Source organism: Schistocerca nitens, chromosome 6 (genome assembly GCF_023898315.1).
Source record: "Schistocerca nitens isolate TAMUIC-IGC-003100 chromosome 6, iqSchNite1.1, whole genome shotgun sequence".
Classification (NCBI taxonomy): Eukaryota; Metazoa; Arthropoda; class Insecta; order Orthoptera; family Acrididae; genus Schistocerca; species Schistocerca nitens.
The window spans coordinates 497,778,752-497,802,089 of record NC_064619.1 but is presented as its reverse complement, the minus strand read 5'-3'; the positions used below and the strand labels follow the sequence as shown (position 1 = coordinate 497,802,089).

General features: G+C 40.7%; 1 protein-coding gene across 3 annotated transcripts in view; it reads right to left on the bottom strand.

Annotated features, from left to right (window-relative positions):
- LOC126262468 (girdin) overlaps positions 1 to 23,338 on the bottom strand; it is a 242,450-nt gene that overhangs the window by 53,715 nt on the left and 165,397 nt on the right. For 2 of the 3 annotated variants that reach the window (XM_049959128.1, XM_049959130.1), the window contains 3 exons: positions 13,513 to 13,643; positions 5,018 to 5,238; positions 1,123 to 1,212 (listed from right to left, as the gene is read on the bottom strand). In XM_049959128.1, the coding sequence (XP_049815085.1) occupies positions 1,123 to 1,212; positions 5,018 to 5,238; positions 13,513 to 13,643 (442 nt within the window). The remainder of the gene's footprint in view (positions 1 to 1,122; positions 1,213 to 5,017; positions 5,239 to 13,512; positions 13,644 to 23,338) is intronic. The other variant, XM_049959129.1, reaches the window with a different exon arrangement.

The window sequence follows — 23,338 nt, the reverse complement described above, 5'->3', positions numbered from 1 at the left end:
AGGTTGGACACTCATTAAAATTTACAGTTTCCAGCTTTGAGATACAGAAGTATCGGTGAACAATAGTCTTATAAATGACCATTAGTTACGGATACAAGTCTTGTAATACAGAGTTTACTTTATTAACAAGAACTGTCGTGTGTGTAAACACCGACATATAGTTATCACAATCATTAACTTTATAGAAAATTTCTCTCGGAGACAGTCAGCAGTCTTGCTGAAATACTTTAAAATGGTAGGGTGGTATAAATGGTCTGAAGAATGTCACATTTTGACAAACTGGTTACCATTACAAATAAATATTTTATTGCAATCAAGACTTTTTAACCCATTTTAAAATACTGACATTATCTTGACAACTTTAGTAATACTGCTGACGGCTGTTAGTAATAGCCTTCATTTAAATGTAACTTTCTAACTGAGAGAAAAGAATAAACTTGAACACGCATTTCGATGTGTAAAGTTTGTGAAGAACTTTAAAGTAAATTTTTTTTGAACTGATCTGTAAGGTCCTTTGATTCCAGACCGATGAAATATTGTTTTGACTTATTAGCATGGGTTTAGAGGAAGATCAAGAACCCCCCCCCCCTCCCAAAATTCCCCCAAGTGTCTTTCGATAAGTATGGATGACCTACACCTGCAAAGTAGCAGTTCAACATTTTATTTAAGTGCAAAATCAATTTTTCCCTACTACTTGCAAACAATGAATTACAACTATTATTTAGATTTATACTTTTAAGGTGAACTCACTTTGGAAAACTACCAAGGATTAAAATCAACATCACATGATTTCCAAACATATTTTATACTTGCAAATCATAATTGCTAAACAATATCACGCTAGAAGTGTGTAAGCCATAATCTGTAATTATGTTAATGTCGCAACATAAAATGATGTCTTACAAGACATATGTTATGTGAAAAATGTTACACAGGGCTGTGCAAAGCAGTACCATTAGTATTTAAGAAGAAGTATAGAAGTATTAATGTGCTGCATCAATAGAAATATGAATGATTTACAGGAGGACAAGAGGAAAATGCACTAGAGAAGATAACAGCTTTCAAAAGATGTGCAGGTTATTAAAACTGTGCAGCAGCAGAAGATGAATGTCTCATACAGACCTGCCCTTTATCCTTTTTACGTGGTTTTTCCTCTGGTAGTAGACAACTAGTACTTAAACTATCAAAATGATCCATATCAATCAATCCCAACTGCAAATAAAAGAAAATAATCATCAATAAAAACATTAATTAATGATGATACTGACAAAGTGTCAACTCGTGTAGTTCATTAGGCAGGAATGAGGTGACAGTTCAAGCCTGTATTTATCCCAATGCAGCAACAAAGCTGATAAAATGTTTGTCACAATTCACTGAGAGATGAGACACTCAACATTAACAAAAGAAAGCCCGAACACGAAAGCCTCAAACAAGCAAAGGCAAAAAACTTCATTTCATCAAGAAAAATGCCAAGACTGTGATTTCACTGACAGAAGACATATTTACCCCAGTATGTCCGAGTTTCGCAATGGCAGATTTATCTGTTTCTATGGACACACACAATGGGGTAAATAAGAACATCTAGATGAAATTTTACCAGGTTAATGTGTTATACATTTGCGTAAACTTTGACATTTGGAAATAAGTTACATTTTAAAAGAGAATGGTGTGGAACTGTGTTACTGTAAACAACCAAATAAACAACAAAATTTGATAATCATACGAAGGAAGGAAATCACAAAAATGTAAATCTGCTGCTAATATAGCAAATGAAGAGACTGCAAGGATAACAGGTGTAAGATACTGATTGTTGCTGGGAAAGAAATGTGAGGCAAATGGAAAGGTGCATATTAAGACAATATGATGTTTTGAGTTTAATGATACCACTATTTTCACGAGATGTTTATCTCCTTGTTCCAATGTCACACTTCGATTGGTGTATTAAATCCCTACAGCTATTCCTCCATTTCTTATCATTTCTACTGCATGGCTGCAGCTTACGAGTTTCTTGGTGTAAAAATTTCTCATTGAGAAGTATGATATTTTTCTAAGTAACTTCAGTACACTTTTACACTGAAATTTTACATAAGAATGTCTTTGTTTTGCTTATGAATGTTGCTGTTAATGACAAAATAACTGTGTGACAATTTCAATGTGTCAGTGCATCAGAAATTGAAGCTAGTGACACTACTACTTTTATGTTTCTTTTAACTATGTCTTTCTTCAAGAGAGATTTGCAAATACATTATTAACATTAATATCTAAAATATAGGTCCTTTTGAAATATGCATGCTACAAACACACACACACACACACACACACACACACACACACACACACACACACACACACACGTGCGTGCGCAAACATTTTAAATTCAGTCAATAATTGTATGATGTACTGAAAGTCAAATGTTATGTTGCCTCTGAATCCATTAGACAGTCAACCTGCAACTGTCTCAGACAATTAGTAATGTAGATGATTGTTTGGCAAACATGTTTATATAAACTCCTAACACAGGATAAAATAACATCATTGCATTAAGATGCATTCCAGTAGCAAATTCAACTATTCTTAGCTGCTGGTACCAAAATCCCAATTTCATTGACAAATCACATTTCCGCCGGCCACGGTGACCGAGCGGTTCTAGGCACTTCAGTCTGGAACCGCGCGACTGCTACGGTCGCAGGTTCGAATCCTGCCCCAGGCATGGATGTGTGTTATGTCCTTAGGTTAGTTAGGTTTAAGTAGTTCTAAGTTCTAGGGGACTGATGACCTCAGATGTTACGTCCCATAGTGCTCAGAGCCATTTGAACCAAATCAGATTTTCTCTTGTTGCAAACTCGATTCTGTGAAACACTTAAGGATTTTTTTTTTTAGCAGGCACTCAGGTCTCATAACACATGCTCTGGGTGTCCGCAAGATAGCCAGTTCTTAGTGCTTTCATGCACTCACTTCATTTGGTGGTGGTCATTCCTACACAGAATGTTGAGCAACGAACATGTATAAAAATGTATGTTAGTAAATAAGATGAATAGATTTAGTTTTTGTTCTGCCTTTTATGTCGTAAGATTACTCACAGTGGTGCTGGAAGTAGTACTAGTACATGGGGAAGCACAGGACTAAAAGGTTTTAGGCAGGAACAACTGCAGTTGTAGGTAGCTTGAGGTAGCGATAATGATCTGGTAATGTCATATGGTTCAAAAAGGCTGTTACGGAGGCTCAGAGGTCAATTGAAGTCTACAGTGGGTAGTGTGGGGAAGATCAGACACAACGGATCTCATTTCGGGGTTGACCTGAGAAATATCCCACCCTCACCAGAGTAAGGTGTTGAGGCATTCTAAGAGCGTGTGTTCAGATGAAATTTGTTGTTATGCTGATTCTGTAGAAATTAACAATAATTACAAACTGTGGCATAATAGAGAGAAACAGTTTAATTGTGCAGACATGTGTTTCTCAAGAAGAAAAAAAGATTTGGGCAAACATAAACTAAAACACATATATACCAAATGAAAGATGCAAAATTTTTATTTGAAATAATACTTTCTGATATTTGTGGACCAATGAGTATAGCTTTGCGGCCAGGAGCAGGTTATCTTCTCCCTTTTACAGCTTATATGTCAAGAAAATCATTTGGTTACTTGCTAAAAATAACAAAAGAAGTCTGTGACACTTGCTTTCAATTTAAACCACGAGTAGAAAATTAAATTAGTCAACAAATTAAAATATTTCAAACAGATAATAGAAAAGTATTGTCAACCACCTTACAAAGGTACTCTGTAAGACAAATGGAATTAGACATGAGTTGACAATTCCTTTGACATAAAAAGAAAATGAGGTAGCAAAACATCTGAACTGAGCAACCAATGAAAAACTAAGGTCAAATGGACAAATCCGAGGCTGGACAAACAATTTTAGGTTCCCTCCAAGCAATACTGTGATTATCTGTGGAATCTATTCAAAATGTTACTCCTGAAGAATTATGGAGGGACCACAGAATCAAAGCAATCTACAAATCTTCGAATGTCAATGAGGTCACGAAATGCAACACGCTTACAATTGACAAAGATCCTGATTTTTCCCCATTGTATTTTGTATACAATACAATTCACAATTATGGTAGAGAGAGTGGCTCAGCTGGTAGCAGTACCTAACATTGCTGAATCACAAGAATGATCAACATTAGCTGCTGCTGCAGCAGCAGTTCACCTTGAATTGGAGTGAAAAGCTAAATGACACTTCTGTCAGCACACTGATACTTTGCAGCCAGAAACTTGAAGAGGACCGCATCAAAGAAAACCGAGCGCTAAATATTTTAATGATTATTTTGCTCGTTTTGCTTGAGTTCCTGAGATAAATTTGTAGGGGGGGGGATTGTGAAAAATAGAAGTCTTGCTTCACCTAAATGGAAAAGATACCCTTAACATTGCCTGACAATTTTATTCATACTTCAATAATTTGAATAGTAAATATAGTATCCATTAATTACAGCTGCTGCAAATATAACATACAACTGTTGAAATCGGCACAATAAAAAGATAAATGCCAAATTTTCGACTGATTAAAACTTGCTTAGCTCTAGGAGTCAAGAATAATACCTATGTTACGCTCTACACATAAGTATTAGTGCAGTTTAGCTGTAACAGGCAAGGAACATTGCCAAAATTTCCAGACTTATTACACAAAAAGAAAACAACAGAAATCGCTGTTAATAGAATCATACAGAGTTTTTAGATAGTATGTTATACAGCATCTCAACTGACAAGCCAGTTGTGACTAATTTTATATTCATTCCTCATGAAAGAAATGAGAGTGCATGTATCAGTTAAACAAGCACTCAGTAAACTCATTTTATTAAAGACCCACCTAATTATTTACTTAAGCACTATCTGAACTGCATCTACTTAACCACTATATGAATTGCGTCTGTCACTGTAAAAAATGATATGAAGTATTGTTGCTATTAGATTATAAAAAAGACATTTCCCAATTTTATCCACGACACAAATCTTCATACCTTTATATCATCCTCCTTTACCACAGAAGGGTCATGAAACTGGGTTTCTGCTGGGTAAGATGATTTTAGATGTGGTGGACACAATGAGTTCCGATATTGCAGTTCAGAGATGCGATTGTTACTACCCTCTACTCTGAAGTTACAACGTCCAGCTTTCACATCAGAAAGATATGTGTTATTGAATACTTCTCCCTCTTCATCTTCCTCATGGAACACTCTACCTGGAAATAAGAATAAATATTAAATATCATACAAAATTTTGACATAACAGCTAATAATAAATTCACTTCCTACAAAAGTTAATCATGCCATGAGCACACTTTTACTATAATTAAATATTTTGTTCTTAATACGCCTAAAACCAGGCATAAGTTCCCTGGAATTTCTGCTTAGAGCTGTTTAGGAGTGATGTAAAAAGTAAACCTGCTATTGACCTGAAGTGCGGCCTGAACAACACAGTACTTTACTAGCGGAAAAAAAAATAAAAAAATAAAATAAAATAAATAAATTAAAAAAAATTGAGGTTGTTTGCCATTGCCTTTCTCCGACTTCTTAACTGACTTTTGACCTACCGTTTAATGTGAACTCTCCAAAGGTGCAACTCTGGATTTTCACATTAACAAACATGGTCAAAGGTGAAAGAAATGACAAGTGAACAAACCTCTGGCCGAGCAGGGATCAAACCACAAGACATTTGGATTTTTAGTCTGAAACTGTATATAAGAGAGAGAGCTGGGGAGTTCGAGGTTCATTGTTGGTATGTTATTCGTGACTGGCCACCCGTGTTGAAATAAAATGTTGTATAATGTATACTGATGTATCTTTTACTTACTTCACTTAGCTCACACTGTGGATACACATCCAAATCCTTTTCTTGTGAAGAATTCTAGGCCATCGATTGAGAAGAAGTTATATACCTGAATTACACCACTCCTCCGAACTTTTTATATCGTCGCACAAGAAGCTGAGCAGCACAGTCACCACGGTGTAGTGGTTGTGATACTAGACTGTTGCATGGAGGGTCATCAGTTCAAAACTCACCTGACTTGTAAAATTTTAATTTCTATATTCAGTTCAAGTACATTCTAGAAGTATCCAAAAATGTCCAGAATCATTGTACAGGAATGTTCTGTAACTGTATATATACCGTATGTGTTCTGGTTGGAGGCAATTCGCTCCGCGCTCTTGTATGTGCAAGTGCTGAATAAACCTTCGTTAAGTGAAGTGAGTGTTGGTCATTCATTTAATTACACCTTCTTCTACATGACTTTATTCTGGTGGAGACGCCGGGTACTGGAACTTGTGATAGGGCACATTATCGACAAGCGCAGTGGCTCCCATCAGGCCACGACAGAGCCGTCGTTTACATGGCAAGAAATCCGAGTTCGAGCCATATTCAACTGATCAAAATCTGTGGGAGACAGAAGAAGAAGAGGACATTATGATGACAGCAACTGTGTGCTACCACATTAGACATCCTTGTAGGTTCTATGGTGACAATGGCCAAGATCCAAACAAGTGACTGAAGGTATATGAGCATATAGCCAAATTTAACAAATGGGATGACACTGTGTGTTTGGCTAATGTATTTTTCTACTTGGAGGGCACTGCCAAGTAATGGTATGAGAACAACGAGGAGAAGTTCACAAGCTGGGAAGTATTCCAGGCGGAACTTCGTAAGTATTTCGGCGACACACAATGACAGAAGCGCAAGGCCGAAGACAAATTAAAGAGCAAGGCACAGCATCCAGGAGAAACTACAGCATCCTACATTGAAGGCGTCTTGGAGCTGTGTAAAATAGTGGATCCTAGAATGAAGGAGGAAGATAAGGTTGCACATCTTGTGAAGGGTGTTGCTGAGGACATGTATCAAGCCCTACTCCTGAAGGAGGTTTCGACCGCAGACGACTTCATAAAATGGTGTCAGTATATCAAGACAATGCATCAAAAAAGAATTACACGCAAGAAGTTTGAACGGCTTCCAAAAGTCGTATCGATATCTGTGATAAAGGAAGAAACTGATTTCACAAGTATTCTTCATCAGATAATGAGAAAGAAAGTTCAGAAGGCACTTGGATTGCAGAGCTTCAAGAGGTCATAAGGGAGGAAGTGGAACAGACATCGAACCCAATCTCTCGTCCTTCATTTCCCTTTAAAACAGTGAAAAAGTTCAGACCCAGGTGAAGTTACATTCCTACAATGCCACATGAGGAACCTGTTTGCGCATCAAGGAAGACTGACGTCAGGAGGACCCACGATAACCAACCAGTATGCTTCCATGCAGACGACCAGGACGTGGTTCACTATTGTCGAGAAAGACGGCGGATACTTGATGACTCTTGCACCAGAAGACAGCACACCGATTTTAGCCAACGCCAACTCTGGGATGACCAAGATGAACACGAAGATGTGGGTGCAGGACGATGTAGGTCACCATCACCACAAGCTAGCCGCTGGAGAGGACACTCCCCAACATGCCGATCAAGGTCTCCATCACCGTTTAGAAGCTCCAGCCGATCACGTAGCCGCCACAACCTGGAAAACTAAAGGGTGCGACCTTCCTTGGAGGTGCGGCCACCGAAGACAAAAATCCTCCGCCGCCAATCACTACAAAAATGATAGGAAACTATGTTGATATCCTCATGGATGGCCGGCCAGCCCAAGCTCTTGTGGACTCTGGATCATCATATTCAGTCATTTCGGAGAAGTACCGTTTCCAGCTGCACAAAACCATATTCGTCAACAGCAAAACATCTCTACTGAAGGTGGCTAATGGGAAATATGTAAAACCTACAGGAAGATGTGTCATTCATGTGGGTATAATTGGCCATACACAGCCCTTAGAATTCATCGTCTTACAAGAGTGTAGTCATGACGTCGTTCTCGGATGGGACTTTCTCAAAGCTTCTCGGGCCATTACAGATTGTGGTCACTCGAAGACTATGCTAGACGAGATTAGGTACTGTGGACAAGAAGATGCGCATCCGAGTGTGGGGAGACTGTGTGATGAATGAAGTGATCATTCCTGCAGTCAGCGCTAGAAAGGTAACTGTCATGTGTCATGCCATGCATCAACCCATGGTTCTTGTAGTGGAATGAAAGAGAAGCATACCAATGAAGAATAACTTCGTCATCCCAGCCTCTGTTGTCTCGTTTAAGAGTGGATTCGAATTGTGGACAGTTAGCTGTAACCGAGAACCGCAGATCTTTCTAAGACGCATGTGCGTAGCAAACGTTGAGTTGTTAATTGCAGAACAGCTGAGCGTCATAGAAACCTCCCACGCCGAGTCTGTGGGCAAAATTAGCGCTACCACTATGAGACAAGATCTTCTAGCTCGACTATCACCTGATCTCACTAAGGATCAACAGAAGAAGCTACTTGCCATTCTTCAAGTTCTCTGAATGCTTCAATCCACAGGTGAAGAACGAACTACACAAATTGACTGTGAACCACCGGATTAGCACAGGAGACCCTCAGCCAATAAGCCAGAGAGCATACCGTGTGTCAGCAACGGAACGTCAAATAATTCGAGATGAGCTAGAGAAAATGATGTAGAATGACATCATTCAGCCTTCACAGAGCCCATGGTCGTCACCAATGGTTCTCGTGAGGAAGAAGGATGACAGTTGACGCTTTTGTATTGATTACAGGAAGCTTAATAAGGTAACTAAAAAGGACGTTTACCCTCTTCCATGAATTGACAAAACACTAGATTGTCACAAGGCGGCTAGGATATTCTCAACCATGGACATGTACTCAGTATACTGGGAAATCTAAGTAGATGAGCCTGATCATGAGAAAACTGCATGCATCACCCCTGAGGGCCTGTATGAGTTTACGGTAATACCGTTTGGATTGTGTAATGCACCAGCAACTTTTGAATGGATGATGGATAATCTTCTAAGTCACCTGAAGTGGATGATGTGTCTGTTATTTAGATGACATTATAGTGTTCTCAGAGACATTTGATGAACACATAAAAAGACAGAGGGCCGTTCTTAAGTGTCTCCAACAAGGCGGACATTCAAGAAAATGTCTCTTTCAAGCAAAAGAAATCAAAATGCTTGGACACCTTGTGTCAAATGAAGGTGTGTGACCAGACCCAGAGAAGGTGTGATCTGTATCAGAATTTCCTATTCCTGAAAGTATTAGAGATGTGAGAAGTTTCCTCGGATTATGCTCTTATTACCGTCATTTTATCAAAGGCTTTTGTATCAAAGCCAGGCCACTCCAACAGTTGTTAAAAGCCGATGCTAAATTTATCTGGGGTGGTGCTCAACAAGATTCTTTCGAAGTGCTGCGAAAAGCTCTGACGACTGACCCTGTACTTAGTCTGTATGATGAGAGAGCACCTACAGAACTACACAGAGATGCCAGTGGATATGGGATTGGTGCTGTTCTGGTGCGAATCTCGGATGGAAAAGAGAATGTTACATCCTATGCTTCTAGGACACTTACAGAAGCCAAGAGAAACTACTCAGCTACAGAAAGAGAATGTCTTGCTGTGATCTGGGCCAAGTGCAAATTTCGACAGTATCTCTATGGCAGGCCATTTTCAGTCATTACAAACCATCATTCACTTTGTTGGTTGACAGGTCTTAAGGATCCAACAGGACGACTCGCCAGGTGGGCACTATGTCTTCAAGAGTATGACATTACCTTAGTGTACTAAAGTGGAAGAAAACACCAAGATGCCAACTGCCTCTCAAGAAACCCTGTGCAAGGCAATCAAGACTTTGATGAAGATAGTGACTGTCTGCACTCCAGGATCTCTCTGCTGAGCAGAAGGACGCCAAGATATCTCAAATTATGCTTGCCTTAAATCGGAAGGTAGGTAATGGATAACTTTGGAAGAAAAACTTTGATCTGTTTGAAAACAGATGGCTCCCAGCGATTCCTAAATACAGGCGCTTAGATGTTCTACAGAAATTCCATGACACACCTGAGGCCGGACATTTAGGATTTATTAAGATATATGATAGGATCTGCAAGAGTTTTTCTGGCCAGGTTTATTTAGGGGTATCCGTCACTATGTGTCACACTGTCGAGAGTGCCAGAGGAGAAAGGGACTTCCTCAGAAACCACCTGGCTGACTCAAACCAATTCCACCAGCCGAAACGCCTTTCCAGCGTGTTGGGATTGACCTCCTCGGACAATTTCCAACATCTGCTAGTGGCAATAGATGGATTATTGTTTGAACTGATTATCCGACACGCTCTGCCATTACAAAAGCCGTGAAAACAGCTGGAATCATTCCAGGTAGCCAAGTTCATCATGGAAGACATTGTATTAAAACACGGTGCCCCAAGGTTGTTAATTACAGATCGAGGGAAAGTTTTTCAATCGAATCTTGTGACAGAGAGAAACCATCAGTGCAACATTAATAATCACATGACGACTGCCTACCATTCGCAAACTAATGGGCTTACTGAAAGCCTTAATAAGACCTTGGCCGACATGCTGTCGAGAACTGCAGAGCAACTGGGATGTGGTGTTACATTTCGTAATGTTTGCCTACAACACCGCCAAAGAAGACACCACAGGATTTATGCCATTTTTCCTGGTGCATGGGTGTGAGGCGACTACAATAATGGACACTGTGTTTCTGTTACATTCTGGTGACGTGGACAACGGCTCCATCAGCCAGTTGTTAACCAGAGCTGAGGAAGGTCGGCAGTTATCTTGACTTCGCACGGTGAAGAAAACGATTGCCAAAGTTACGGCACGAGCCACCGTGCTGTTGTCTACCAGCCTGGCGACCTTAGTCTGGATGTTCATTCCTGTTCCGAAGGTTTGTCTCTCTGAGAAGCTCACCAGGCGCTACTTTGGACCTTACAAGGCTGTAAGACAGTTGTCTGATGTTACTTATGAAGTTGAAGATTTCAACCCCGAGCCCAGGCGACGAAAGGTCCGAGATATGGTCCACGCCCTTCGAATGAAGCCCTATAAGGATCCTGCAACCCAGGGTAAATTCAAAGCTCCAGCGAAAGGCAACAAGTGGAAAGTTGACAAAGAGCATAGCGGCAAAGGAAGTTCTAAGAAGATCACATCAGTAATCGGGAGTTGGAGTATGCACGACCGATGACTCATTCGCGGACTAGGACACTGAGACGCTGATCTCATAAGGAGGGAACAATGTCGCAGAAGAAGCAGAGTAGCACAGTCACCACGGTGGTTATATATACTAAACTGTTGCATGGAGGGTATCAGTTGAAAACTCATCTGAACTGTTGAATTTTGATTTCTATATTCCGTTCAAGTACATTCTAGAAGTATGCACAAATGTCAAGAATCATTGTACTGAAATGTTCTGTAACTGTATATATACCGTATGTGTTCTGGCCACAGGCAGTTCACTCCACACTCATGTATGTGCAAGTGCTGAATAAACCTTCATTAAGTGAAGTGTTTGTTCATCATCCATCTGATTACACCTCCTTCTATGTGACAATATTTTGTCAAATCTAATCGCAACCAGATTAAATCATTTCACTGTTAAGAAATAAAATAATTTAGTTTAAGAGGTTACATTTCACACCTGGCACTTTACCACAGAGCCACCCAATTCTCTGCATCACTAACTTTTCACAGAATTTATTCTGTTGAACTTACTTTATTTCATTTTTCTTGCAATTTGTATTTGACTGTGACTCAGTCTAGCTATTACTTCGTCCAGTTGTAAAAGCACAAGGAAATGGATGAGTAACATTTACTCCGTAGTTCCATTTCCTAATATTCTTGTTTCACCACATTTTTCCAAACTAGCATTATTTGCTTCAATCATCACTCCAATGCTTAAAATCTTATTTTCACCTCCAAATGTTTATCTGCACTGAGTATGAGGCATTGCTATAAAATGATGGGACTGATGCTGTCACATAAGTATGCACACACCAAAGATAAACCACCAATACTTATGAAGCTTGAAGCCTTCTCAGTCAAATGCAGCATGCTGACAAACCAGAGTGGCCGCGGACTTCGTTTAATATCTGTTATTTTGTTTTGCATGAAAAATGATAAGTGTAATAACAGATAAACAAATTGTTGTGAAGTTTCATATGAATCTTTGAAAACCTGCTGCTGAAACTTTTGTTTTATTAAAAGAAATGTATAGCAAAGACTGTTTATCACATAGGCGAGGTTTTTAGTTATTCACATTTTTCCAATATGGCCAAGACGACTAGACTCGTGCGCAGGACACTATGCATCACTAAAAACAGATGAAAATATCGAAGAATAGGTAATCTTACCATCAGCTGAAGATTCAACCGATTGCTGAAACTTTAGGAACTGACAAAGAATCTGTAAGGCAAATTTTACATAGCCAGTTTAATACGAGAAAAGTATGTGAGAAACTGGCGTTGAAAATTCTCATGATTGAACAAAAATGTTTATACTGACACTTTGAATACCACCGAAAATTATACTTATTTTCTTGGAAAATGTGATACTGCGCCAAATCTTGGTTTTTCATTTATGATCCAGAAAGTAAGTGCCTATCCATGCTTTGGAAAGGTCCAACTTCACTGGGATTGAGAAAAAGCTCTAATGAGCTAATCTAGATTCAAAGCGATGATTGGGCCAGATACTTGTGTGCTCTATCTTTTCTGTTGAAACCGTTCCAGCAATGGCTTTACTGAGTTCTGTGTATGCAGATATTTTCATGGCCTTTCACTTTGGCAAACCTTTAGACAAGTCAGAACTGCCAATAAATTGAATTATTTTGTCTTTATTTTTCCGAATACTACATATTGCAGTTTCACCCACACTGTGATCAATGCCAGATTTTGCATACCAATAATACCTTCTTTGAGTTTGTGTAGTACTTCCAGTTTCTGCTGTATCATTAACACAACAAATTTTTGCTTTTCAAATAGTCTCCCGAACTAACAGAAACCAATGACTATCTTCCTGCACTAGCAGTGTTCTAGCAGCACTCTTGTTTTAATGCAAGCTTACTGCTCACCACCCATGACCGTTCCTTGGTTAAAATTTTCAGCTGCAGGTGGGGGAGAGAAAGAGCACGGAGTCATGTCTTCTCCAAGTCTTTAAATAATGTTACTATCTTTTAACATACATCCCAACGAACTACTTCTCTTTTACACTATTTACATGAGAACTGAAGCAGTTGGTGTGAAAATACACAATACATTCATATTCCCAGCGTACAAAAACAGTAGGTTGTAGGAACATATGTGAAAAACTATTACATTGTTAAAAGGTTCAGCACAGAAATTTTTATGATTTTTAATGCTTGACATGCTAAAGCACAGTGTTTTTGCAGTTATATCACTTATAATGGCCTCGAGGCCAAAACTGCAATAGTGAAAATAAATGGATTTCAACAGTCAAAGGCGATTATGATGTCTTTTTAAAAGTTCTACATGAAAATTGCCACCCATCAGACATTAAATATATGAATTAAGTTCAAAAATATTTAAGATCAGTCATATTAAAAAACATATTGTGGCATTTGCACACTTAATTTACATACCCATTCCTGCAGGGACTGCTTTGTGCACACTCCTTCTTGTAACATAAGTAATCCTTTCATCAACAACACTAGCAATACTTTGTCGTTTATCCATATCCTGTGGTAAGGCAAATACAGGGTCTTCTGATCCACTGAAAATGAAGTTGCTTAAATCACTGATAAAGAATATGACCAACAATGTATATAGTGAAACTGAATAATGTACCAAACCATAACCTAAGTTTTTTCTAGTTACAGGATATGTATTTTATCTTGTAAACTATTTTCTAAATAAAATAAAATAAGCATTGAGGAGGCTGGGTATAATTTTTCCCTGACTACGCAAAGACTGCTATAAGGATATTGTGTGTTTATCCACACAGTATATATATCTTCAGGATTTATTTAAGAAAGTCTGTAACTTGAAGGAAGAATGTTCACCTGAAAATCTGGGAGTACAATAGTGTAGTAGTACTTCTGCTACAGGAAGAGAAAATGATAGTTCACACAAAATTTTATGGAGCAAGCATTCAAATGTTTCTTTAAATGATTGTGTAGATTGCCAATAGAAGATAAAGCAGCAGCTATTACAATTTTGGGAAATTCAGAACAGACAGATAAGGAAATTCTGTATTACCTGAACTATTCTAATAATCTCATTAAGTTTTCATACTCTTAAACTGAGAAAGAGGAGGAGGAGGAGGAGGAGGAGGAGGAGGAGGAATATGTGTTAATACAAAATATGTGACTCATCTTCTAGAGGAAACAAACCTCAACGGCTAATGGAAGAACATACACTAGAGCAAAATTGAAAGTAGATCTGAAAATCAAACAAGATATAATCAACATGCCGAAAAGAAAAACAGACTACATTGAAACTGAAATCATACACACAATGCATGAGTTCCGTACTCAAGACAGATGAGGAAAATGACTAGATGGACAGGAAAAGGCAAGTTAGTTAGATACATAGATATCTGTATGTTCCACACACATATTTGTAACAGCTTGGTAGGACATGGAAAATGTCAAAGAAGGTAAGGCAAGTTAGTGTTAAGTGTTCTGTTAATGCCGAGGACATTAGAGGAAGAGCACCTATATCAGTACTCTGCAATCGACCTTACAGTATATGTCAGAGTGTACTTCATGTACTTCCCTGCGTTCCATTCCAGTTCTTAATAATACACAGGAAAACAGTTGTTTGTAAGCCTTCATGTGAGCTCAAATCTCACTAATTTTACTTTCATGGTCTTTTCTAGAGATATACGTAGGAGGAAGCAATATAAGATCAGGCAGGGAAAGTAACTGACCATGTTCTTTCAAATCAATGATACTGGTATTGGCACGAAGTGATTTAAGGTAACTACAAAAACCCAAAATTTGGAAGTAAGAAAATGAAACACCCACAACTGTTCTTATGACGTCATTTATTGTATAGCTACCAGTTTCGGTGCTTCAGTGAACCATCTTCAGGCCTTAGCTGATGCTGAAGAGGTTAACGCCATCCATGTACATGATGCATCAATGACAAACTTCTACAACTGGTTTACGCAGATTACCCATAGCCACGATGTCTCTCTACTCAACAACTTGGTAGTTCTATCACTGACATACAAAGTAAATGTCCCGCCAGCAATGATTGCAGATATTCAAAGCATAGAACACATAATGTAGTCAGCCAATAGCAACTACACAAAGAGGAAAAGTTAATAGTTTAAATTAATATATGTGGTGTACAGCTACAAGAAAAACTAAGGTTTCACACATAATATTCAACTTCAAAACGTTTTGCTGTTTTTTTACAAGGGTGTTGTTAGGCAGGAAACTAAAAGCACAGCTTAAATTGCAGCAACTTGATATTTCTGACACGCATGATTATAGATTTCACTGCTGTGCACCAAACACTGCAGGGGTTATCTGCAATGTTCCGTCGAGCCCATCGCTCGTAAGAAATAATACATTACTTTTTCGTTACCCTCAACATTAAATGTATTTGAATGCATCACTTTTCTCATTGCTACATAGTCTGAATATTACTTCGGGAGTTATGGTTTCTGTTTTAATGGTACTAAATGCCTAGTGTTATCGGAGGCATTTGTGTGTTGCCACAAAGAAACAGTGATGTTGCTACTGGATGATTACATCAAGTGTCCTGAGCCACAATTGGTTGACAAAAGCATATTGGAATCTCTACATCAGTACTTCGGAAACTAACCTGCCATATTACACAAATATGCAGTTCACATGCTGCTGCGCATCAAAGATTTTTCCAAAATGCATTGTTGTGTCCTGGGTTTCGTTTCCTGAAGTGCCCCAAAGTATAAAACCTGTACTTTTTGAATAATACGTTTTCTAATGAAACAATTTATTTATTTTGTGATCATGTCTGCAGAGATTTATGAGAACCTTTACACAGTAAAATTTATACCCAGCTTTATTTGGTGCCACGTATTCTCAAAGAGCAATGCAACAACTTTTAAACGATTTTTATTCCAAAATTCTAAAAATACTGTACAATATTTGAACACTCACTGATGTGAGGCTGTGAGCACCCATCGCAAGGTCTAGGGATCTTTGTGAGCATTCAGCATTCTGTCTGATGGTCTGGAGTGGCAATGAAGAAATGGATAGAATGGGACCTGTCACCCTAGCATCAGCTGTTCACTGCAATACAATCCATTCACTGGGGCTCCAACGCCTCCTACAATCGCCAATCGTGGCCACAGCACTAAGTTATCACACCTGATGATGGGCATGTAAAAGCCCGAAACCAGTCATGGTTAAACTATTGGAAAACAAAAAGAACAATACAACTGAAGCAGTACTTTCACCCTCTGCTGAAGGGGGGAGAGAGACGACATAACCGAGGAAAGGCTACCGAGCTAAGAATTGGTCACACAACAAACGAGCTGTTGCTTTCAGTAGCCAACATTATTACATGCCAGCTCAAAATTCCAATACTATGAAACACTAATCACTAACTTACAGTTAGTGTTAATTAAATTCAAATAAAATTATTACAGTTCATCCATCCACAACCAAAAAAATATAACTTGATATAACCCTAACCCTCATTGAGACAAAATTCCGAGGGAGATACTAAGTGGCACGGAAAAGGGGAAAACAACAATAATATGTATGTTTGTCAATAATTAAAGAAGAAAGTCTTGAATAATGTGATTTTCGGATCGAGTAGCTTGATCTAGAGATTATCTTTGATTACTATGTAGCTAACACATTTCTGTTGTTTTTGTCCTCTACCTCTGTAATAAACATTCACAAAAACAGAAGCAGTTACTATGCAGACTTGATTAGGTAAAAAAATAAGGGGAGGGGCAGAGCAAATACATCAAATGACAGCAAGCAAACATAGCATGAACACAATAATTCCTGCAAGCATTTATGTTTTTTGGTGTGACATCATCCATATAGTGGATGTGAAGTAACACCTTATTTGAAATTTAGCAGGTAAATCATTCATCTACAAGCAATTCACCACACATGCTGGTATAGAATCTAGCCTTTAAATTAAGATTAGTATATTTACAATGAACAGTCTTAGTCCTAAAGCACTTCAAAGATTTTAATACGGCAGAGCACCTCAGTCAGGGGGTAGGGGTGGGGGTGGGGAGGGTGACAAAGCAAGAAGTGAGGCAGAACAAAAGGGAGGCGAATCATGGCAAGGAGGGAGTCGGAACAAAAGGGTGGCTAAGGAATATGCCATCCAGGCTTCACAACTTAGGCCAGAGAGTGCAGCAGCCTGAATATATTTTGACTTTATAACAGAGGCACCATACTGTACATATAAAATTAGCTAGAAACACATAACAGACTACTGGAACAATATTGGTCGGTAAGTCTTGTCACTGATACATACAACAAAAAAAGTTTTGCATCACCTCAGTTCCAAGAGTTCCGGAACCTGTACAGAACATTAGAATAAGAGATCAACATAAACATCATTTCTTCCCTTTTTATTGCTCATAAAAACCACACATTGCATGTTGTACCACCTTACAGCGAAACCTTCAGAGGTGGTGGTCCAGACTGCTGTACACACCGATACTTCTAATACCCAGTAGCACGTTCTCTTGCACTGATGCACGCCGGTATTTGTCGCGGCATACTATCCACAAGTTCATCAAGGCACTGTTGGTCCAGATATAAATTCTGCCGAAATTTTTACAAAGGACACAAACGGTGTTTAGAAAGGATAGATTGCATGCAACCAGTGGTGGAGTGTTCGTCGCTGTTAGTAGTAGTTTATCCTGTAGTGAAGTAGAAGTGGATAGTTCCTGTGAATTATTATGGGTGGAGGTTACACTCAACAACCGAGCCAGGTTAATAATTGGCTCCTTTTACCGACCTCCCGACTCAGCAGCATTAGTGGCAGAACAACTGAGAGAAAATTTGGAATACATTTCACATAAATTTTCTCAGCATGTTATAGTCTTAGGTGGAGATTTCAATTTACCAGATATAGACTGGGACACTCAGATGTTTAGGACGGGTGGTAGGGACAGAGCATCGAGTGACATTATACTGAGTGCACTATGCGAAAATTACCTCGAGCAATTAAACAGAGAACCAACTCGTGGAGATAACATCTTGGAGCTACTGATAAAAAACAGACCCGAATTTTTCGACTCTGTATGTGCAGAACAGGGAATTAGTGATCATAAGGCCGTTGCAGCATCCCTGAATATGGAAGATAATAGGAATATAAAAAAAGGGAGGAAGGTTTATCTGTTTAGCAAGAGTAATAAAGGCAGATTTCAGACTACCTAATAGATCAAAACGAAAATTTCTGTTCCGACACTGACAATGTTGAGTGTTTATGGAAAAAGTTCAAGGCAATCGTAAAATGCGTTTTAGACAGGTACATGCCGAGTAAAACTGTGAGGGATGGGAAAAACCCACCATGGTACAACAACAAAGTTAGGAAACTACTGCGAAAGCAAAGAGAGCTTCACTCCAAGTTTAAATGCAGCCAAAACCTCTCAGACAAACAGAAGCTAAACGATGTCAAAGTTAGCGTAAGGAGGGCTATGTGTGAAGCGTTCAGTGAATTCGAAAGTAAAATTCTATGTACCGAATTGACAGAAAATCCTAGGAAGTTCTGGTCTTACGTTAAATCAGTAAGTGGCTCGAAACAGCATACCCAGACACTCCGGGATGATGATGGCATTGAAACAGAGGATGACACACGTAAAGCTGAAATACTAAACACCTTTTTCCAAAGCTGTTTCACAGAGGAAGACCGCACTGCAGTTCCTTCTCTAAATCCTCGCACAAACGAAAAAATGGCTGACATCGAAATAAGTGTCCAAGGAATAGAAAAGCAACTGAAATCACTCAACAGAGGAAAGTCCACTGGACCTGACGGGATACCAATTCAATTCTACACAGAATACGCAAAAGAACTTGCCCCCCCCCCCCCTTCTAACAGCCGTGTACCGCAAGTCTCTAGAGGAACGGAAGGTTCCAAATGATTGGAAAAGAGCACAGGTAGTCCCAGTCTTCAAGAAGGGTCGTCGAGCAGATGCGCAAAACTATAGACCTATATCTCTGACGTCGATCTGTTGTAGAATTTTAGAACATGTTTTTTGCTCGAATATCACGTCGTTTTTGGAAACCCAGAATCTACTATGTAGGAATCAACATGGATTCCGGAAACAGTGATCGTGTGAGACCCAACTCGCTTTATTTGTTCATGAGACCCAGAAAATATTGGATACAGGCTCCCAGGTAGATGCTATTTTTCTTGACTTCCGGAAGGCGTTCGATACAGTTCCGCACTGTCGCCTGATAAAGTAAGAGCCTACGGAATATCAGACCAGCTGTGTGGCTGGATTGAAGAGTTTTTAGCAAACAGAACACAGCACGATGTTATCAATGGAGAGACGTCTACAGACGTTAAAGTAACCTCTGGCGTGCCACAGGGGAGTATTATGGGACCATTGCTTTTCACAATATATATAAATGACCTAGTAGATCGTGTCGAAAGTTCCATGCAGTTTTTCGCGGATCATGCTGTAGTATACAGAGAAGTTGCAGCATTAGAAAATTGTAGTGAAATGCAGGAAGATCTGCAGCGGATAGGCACTTGGTGCAGGGAGTGGCAACTGTCCCTTAACATAGACAAATGTAATGTATTGTGAATACATAAAAAGGAGGATCCTTTATTATATGATTATATGATAGCGGAACAAACACTGGTAGCAGTTACTTCTGTTAAATATCTGGGAGTACACGTGCGGAACGATTTGAAGTGGAATGATCATATAAAATTAATTGTTGGTAAGGCGGGTACCAGGTTGAGATTCATTGGGAGAGTGCTTAGAAAATGTAGTCCATCAACAAAGGAGGTGGCTTACAAAACACTCGTTCGACCTATACTTGAGTATTGCTCAACAGTGTGGAATCCGTACCAGATCGGGTTGACGGAGGAGATAGAGAAGATCCAAAGAAGAGCGGCGCGTTTCGTCACAGGGTTATTTGGTAACCGTGATAGCGTTACGGAGATGTTTAATAAACTCAAGTGGCAGACTCTGCAAGAAAGGCGCTCTGCATTGCGGTGTAGCTTGCTTGCCAGGTTTCGAGAGGGTGCGTTTCTGGATGAGTTATCGAATATATTGCTTCCCCCTACTTATACCTCCCGAGGAGATCACGAATGTAAAATTAGAGAGATTAGAGCGCGCATGGAGGCTTTCAGACAGTTGTTCTTCCCGCGAACCATACGCGACTGGAACAGGAAAGGGAGGTAATGACAGTGGCACGTAAAGTGCCCTCCGCCACACACCGTTGGGTGGCTTGCGGAGTATAAATGTAGATGTAGATTGTCCAATCCTCAACGGTGAGGTGCGTAGATCAGTCCCTCAGTGGTTGGTGGGTCACGTCGTCCATAAACAGAGCTTTCCAACCTATCCCATGCATTTTTTATAGGGTTCATGACTGGAGAACATGCTGGTCACTCTAGTCGAGCGATGTCTTTATCCTGAAGGAAGTCATTCACAAAATGTGGACTATGGGGCGCGAATTTTAGTCCATAATGATTAATGCCTTGCCAATATGCTTCCGATATTGTTGCTTGCAATATCGATCTGAGGGTGGCATTCACGTATCGTACAGGTGATACAGTGCCTTCCATGACCACCAGCGGCGCACATCTCCAACAATTGTCTGGTTGAAGGCAAATACAACACTCATCGGTGAAGAGAACGTGATGCCAGTCCTGAGCGGTCCATTCGGCATGTTGTTGGGCCCATTTGTACAATGCTGCATGGTGTCATGGTTGCAAAAGATGGATTTCCCCATGGACATCAGGAGTGAAGTTGTGCATCATGCAGCCTATTGCGCACAGTTTGAGTCTTAACACTACATCCTGTGGCTGCACAAAATACATTATTCAACACGGTAGAGTTGCTGTGAGGGTTCCTCAGAGCCATAATCCGTAGGTAGCGGTCATCCACTGCAGTAGCAGCCCTTGGGTGTCCTGAGCGAGGCATGTCATCGACAGTTCCTGTCTCTCTCTGTTCCTCCTACATGTCCGAAAAACATCGCTCTGGTTCACTCTGAGACGTCTGGACACTTCCCTTGTTGAGAGCTCTTCCTGGCACAAGGTAAAAATGCGGACTCGATCGAAACACGGCATTGAACATCTAGCCATGGTTGAACTACAGACAACACAAGCCGTGTACCTCCTTCATGGTGGAGTGACTGGAACTGATTGGCTGTCAGACTTCCTCCATCTAATATGCGCTGTTCATGCATGGTTGTTTACATCTTTGCAAGGGTTTAGTGATGTCCCTGAACAGTCAAAGGGACTGTGTCTGTGCTACAATATCTACGTCAACATTTATCTTCAGGAGTTCTGGGAACCGGAGTGATGCAAAACTTTTTTTGATGTGTGTAGTTTCTTAAAGGGCCAAGAAACACAATGCCACTAATGAGTTCTCAACTTGCACTGACTGTTGCTTAGCAGGTACAGGGTTGCCAAACCTCCCTCACTCAGTCAGTTTGTTTGGCTCATCTGATGAATTCAGTCATGCTAGGGTGCGGAGCAAGGCTTTATTAATTGACAAGTAAGTACCACTCTTCATCACGGGTAACAACGAGATACACAACAAACAGTGACGACTTCAACCCAGCAGGCAGATTTTACTTCCACTACAACATCTACAGACTCAACCAGATGAATAAAAGCAATGTTGATCAATTCTTGCACTTCCACAGAATGACAATAAAAGATGAAGTGACAACACAAAAATACTGTGATGTTCAGAGACCGTTGTTCTGCTTAAGTCAGCGTGTAGTACTGCGAATGATGTTTCACTCCCCCCCCCCCCCCCCCCCCCCCATGTTAAATCCACTGATAGTGAAGTAGCCAAGGGGATACGTTTACAAAAGGACAAAATTGATTATACAGTGCATTATAGACCAGCTCCAGTTTTGAGTATGAAGTTAAAGCTGACCTCGTAAGTGTGACATGGGTGGTTGTTCATAAACAATGTATCTTCTGTAACTGAAAGTCAACAATGACTGGAGCTAACATCTGGAGACTTAACAGAAAGGTACTGAAAATGGCGCGAACTCAATCCAGCTCTGTCAGACAAAATTGAGCAGGGAAGTCATATGGATGATGAGTGTCATCCACACGAGCAATGGAGGGTTAAGGTAGGAAGCTATATGCTTACATGGCCGCACTTGGTGCTCACTCTCTTGCAGTAGTTAATCTATACTCCTGGAAATTGAAATAAGAACACCGTGAATTCATTGTCCCAGGAAGGGGAAACTTTATTGACACATTCCTGGGGTCAGATACATCACATGATCACACTGACAGAACCACAGGCACATAGACACAGGCAACAGAGCATGCACAATGTCGGCACTAGTACAGTGTATATCCACCTTTCGCAGCAATGCAGGCTGCTATTCTCCCATGGAGACGATCGTAGAGATGCTGGATGTAGTCCTGTGGAACGGCTTGCCATGCCATTTCCACCTGGCGCCTCAGTTGGACCAGCGTTCGTGCTGGACGTGCAGACCGCGTGAGACGACGCTTCATCCAGTCCCAAACATGCTCAATGGGGGACAGATCCGGAGATCTTGCTGGCCAGGGTAGTTGACTTACACCTTCTAGAGCACGTTGGGTGGCACGGGATACATGCGGACGTGCATTGTCCTGTTGGAACAGCAAGTTCCCTTGCCGGTCTAGGAATGGTAGAACGATGGGTTCGATGACGGTTTGGATGTACCGTGCACTATTCAGTGTCCCCTCGACGATCACCAGTGGTGTACGGCCAGTGTAGGAGATCGCTCCCCACACCATGATGCCGGGTGTTGGCCCTGTGTGCCTCGGTTGTATGCAGTCCTGATTGTGGCGCTCACCTGCACGGCGCCAAACACGCATACGACCATCATTGGCACCAAGGCAGAAGCGACTCTCATCGCTGAAGACGACACGTCTCCATTCGTCCCTCCATTCACGCCTGTCGCGACACCACTGGAGGCGGGCTGCACGATGTTGGGGCGTGAGCGGAAGACGGCCTAACGGTGTGCGGGACCGTAGCCCAGCTTCATGGAGACGGTTGCGAATGGTCCTCGCCGATACCCCAGGAGCAACAGTGTCCCTAATTTGCTGGGAAGTGGCGGTGCGGTCCCCTACGGCACTGCGTAGGATCCTACGGTCTTGGCGTGCATCCGTGCGTCGCTGCGATCCGGTCCCAGGTCGACGGGCACGTGCACCTTCCGCCGACCACTGGCGACAACATCGATGTACTGTGGAGACCTCACGCCCCACGTGTTGAGCAATTCGGCGGTACGTCCACCCGGCCTCCCGCAT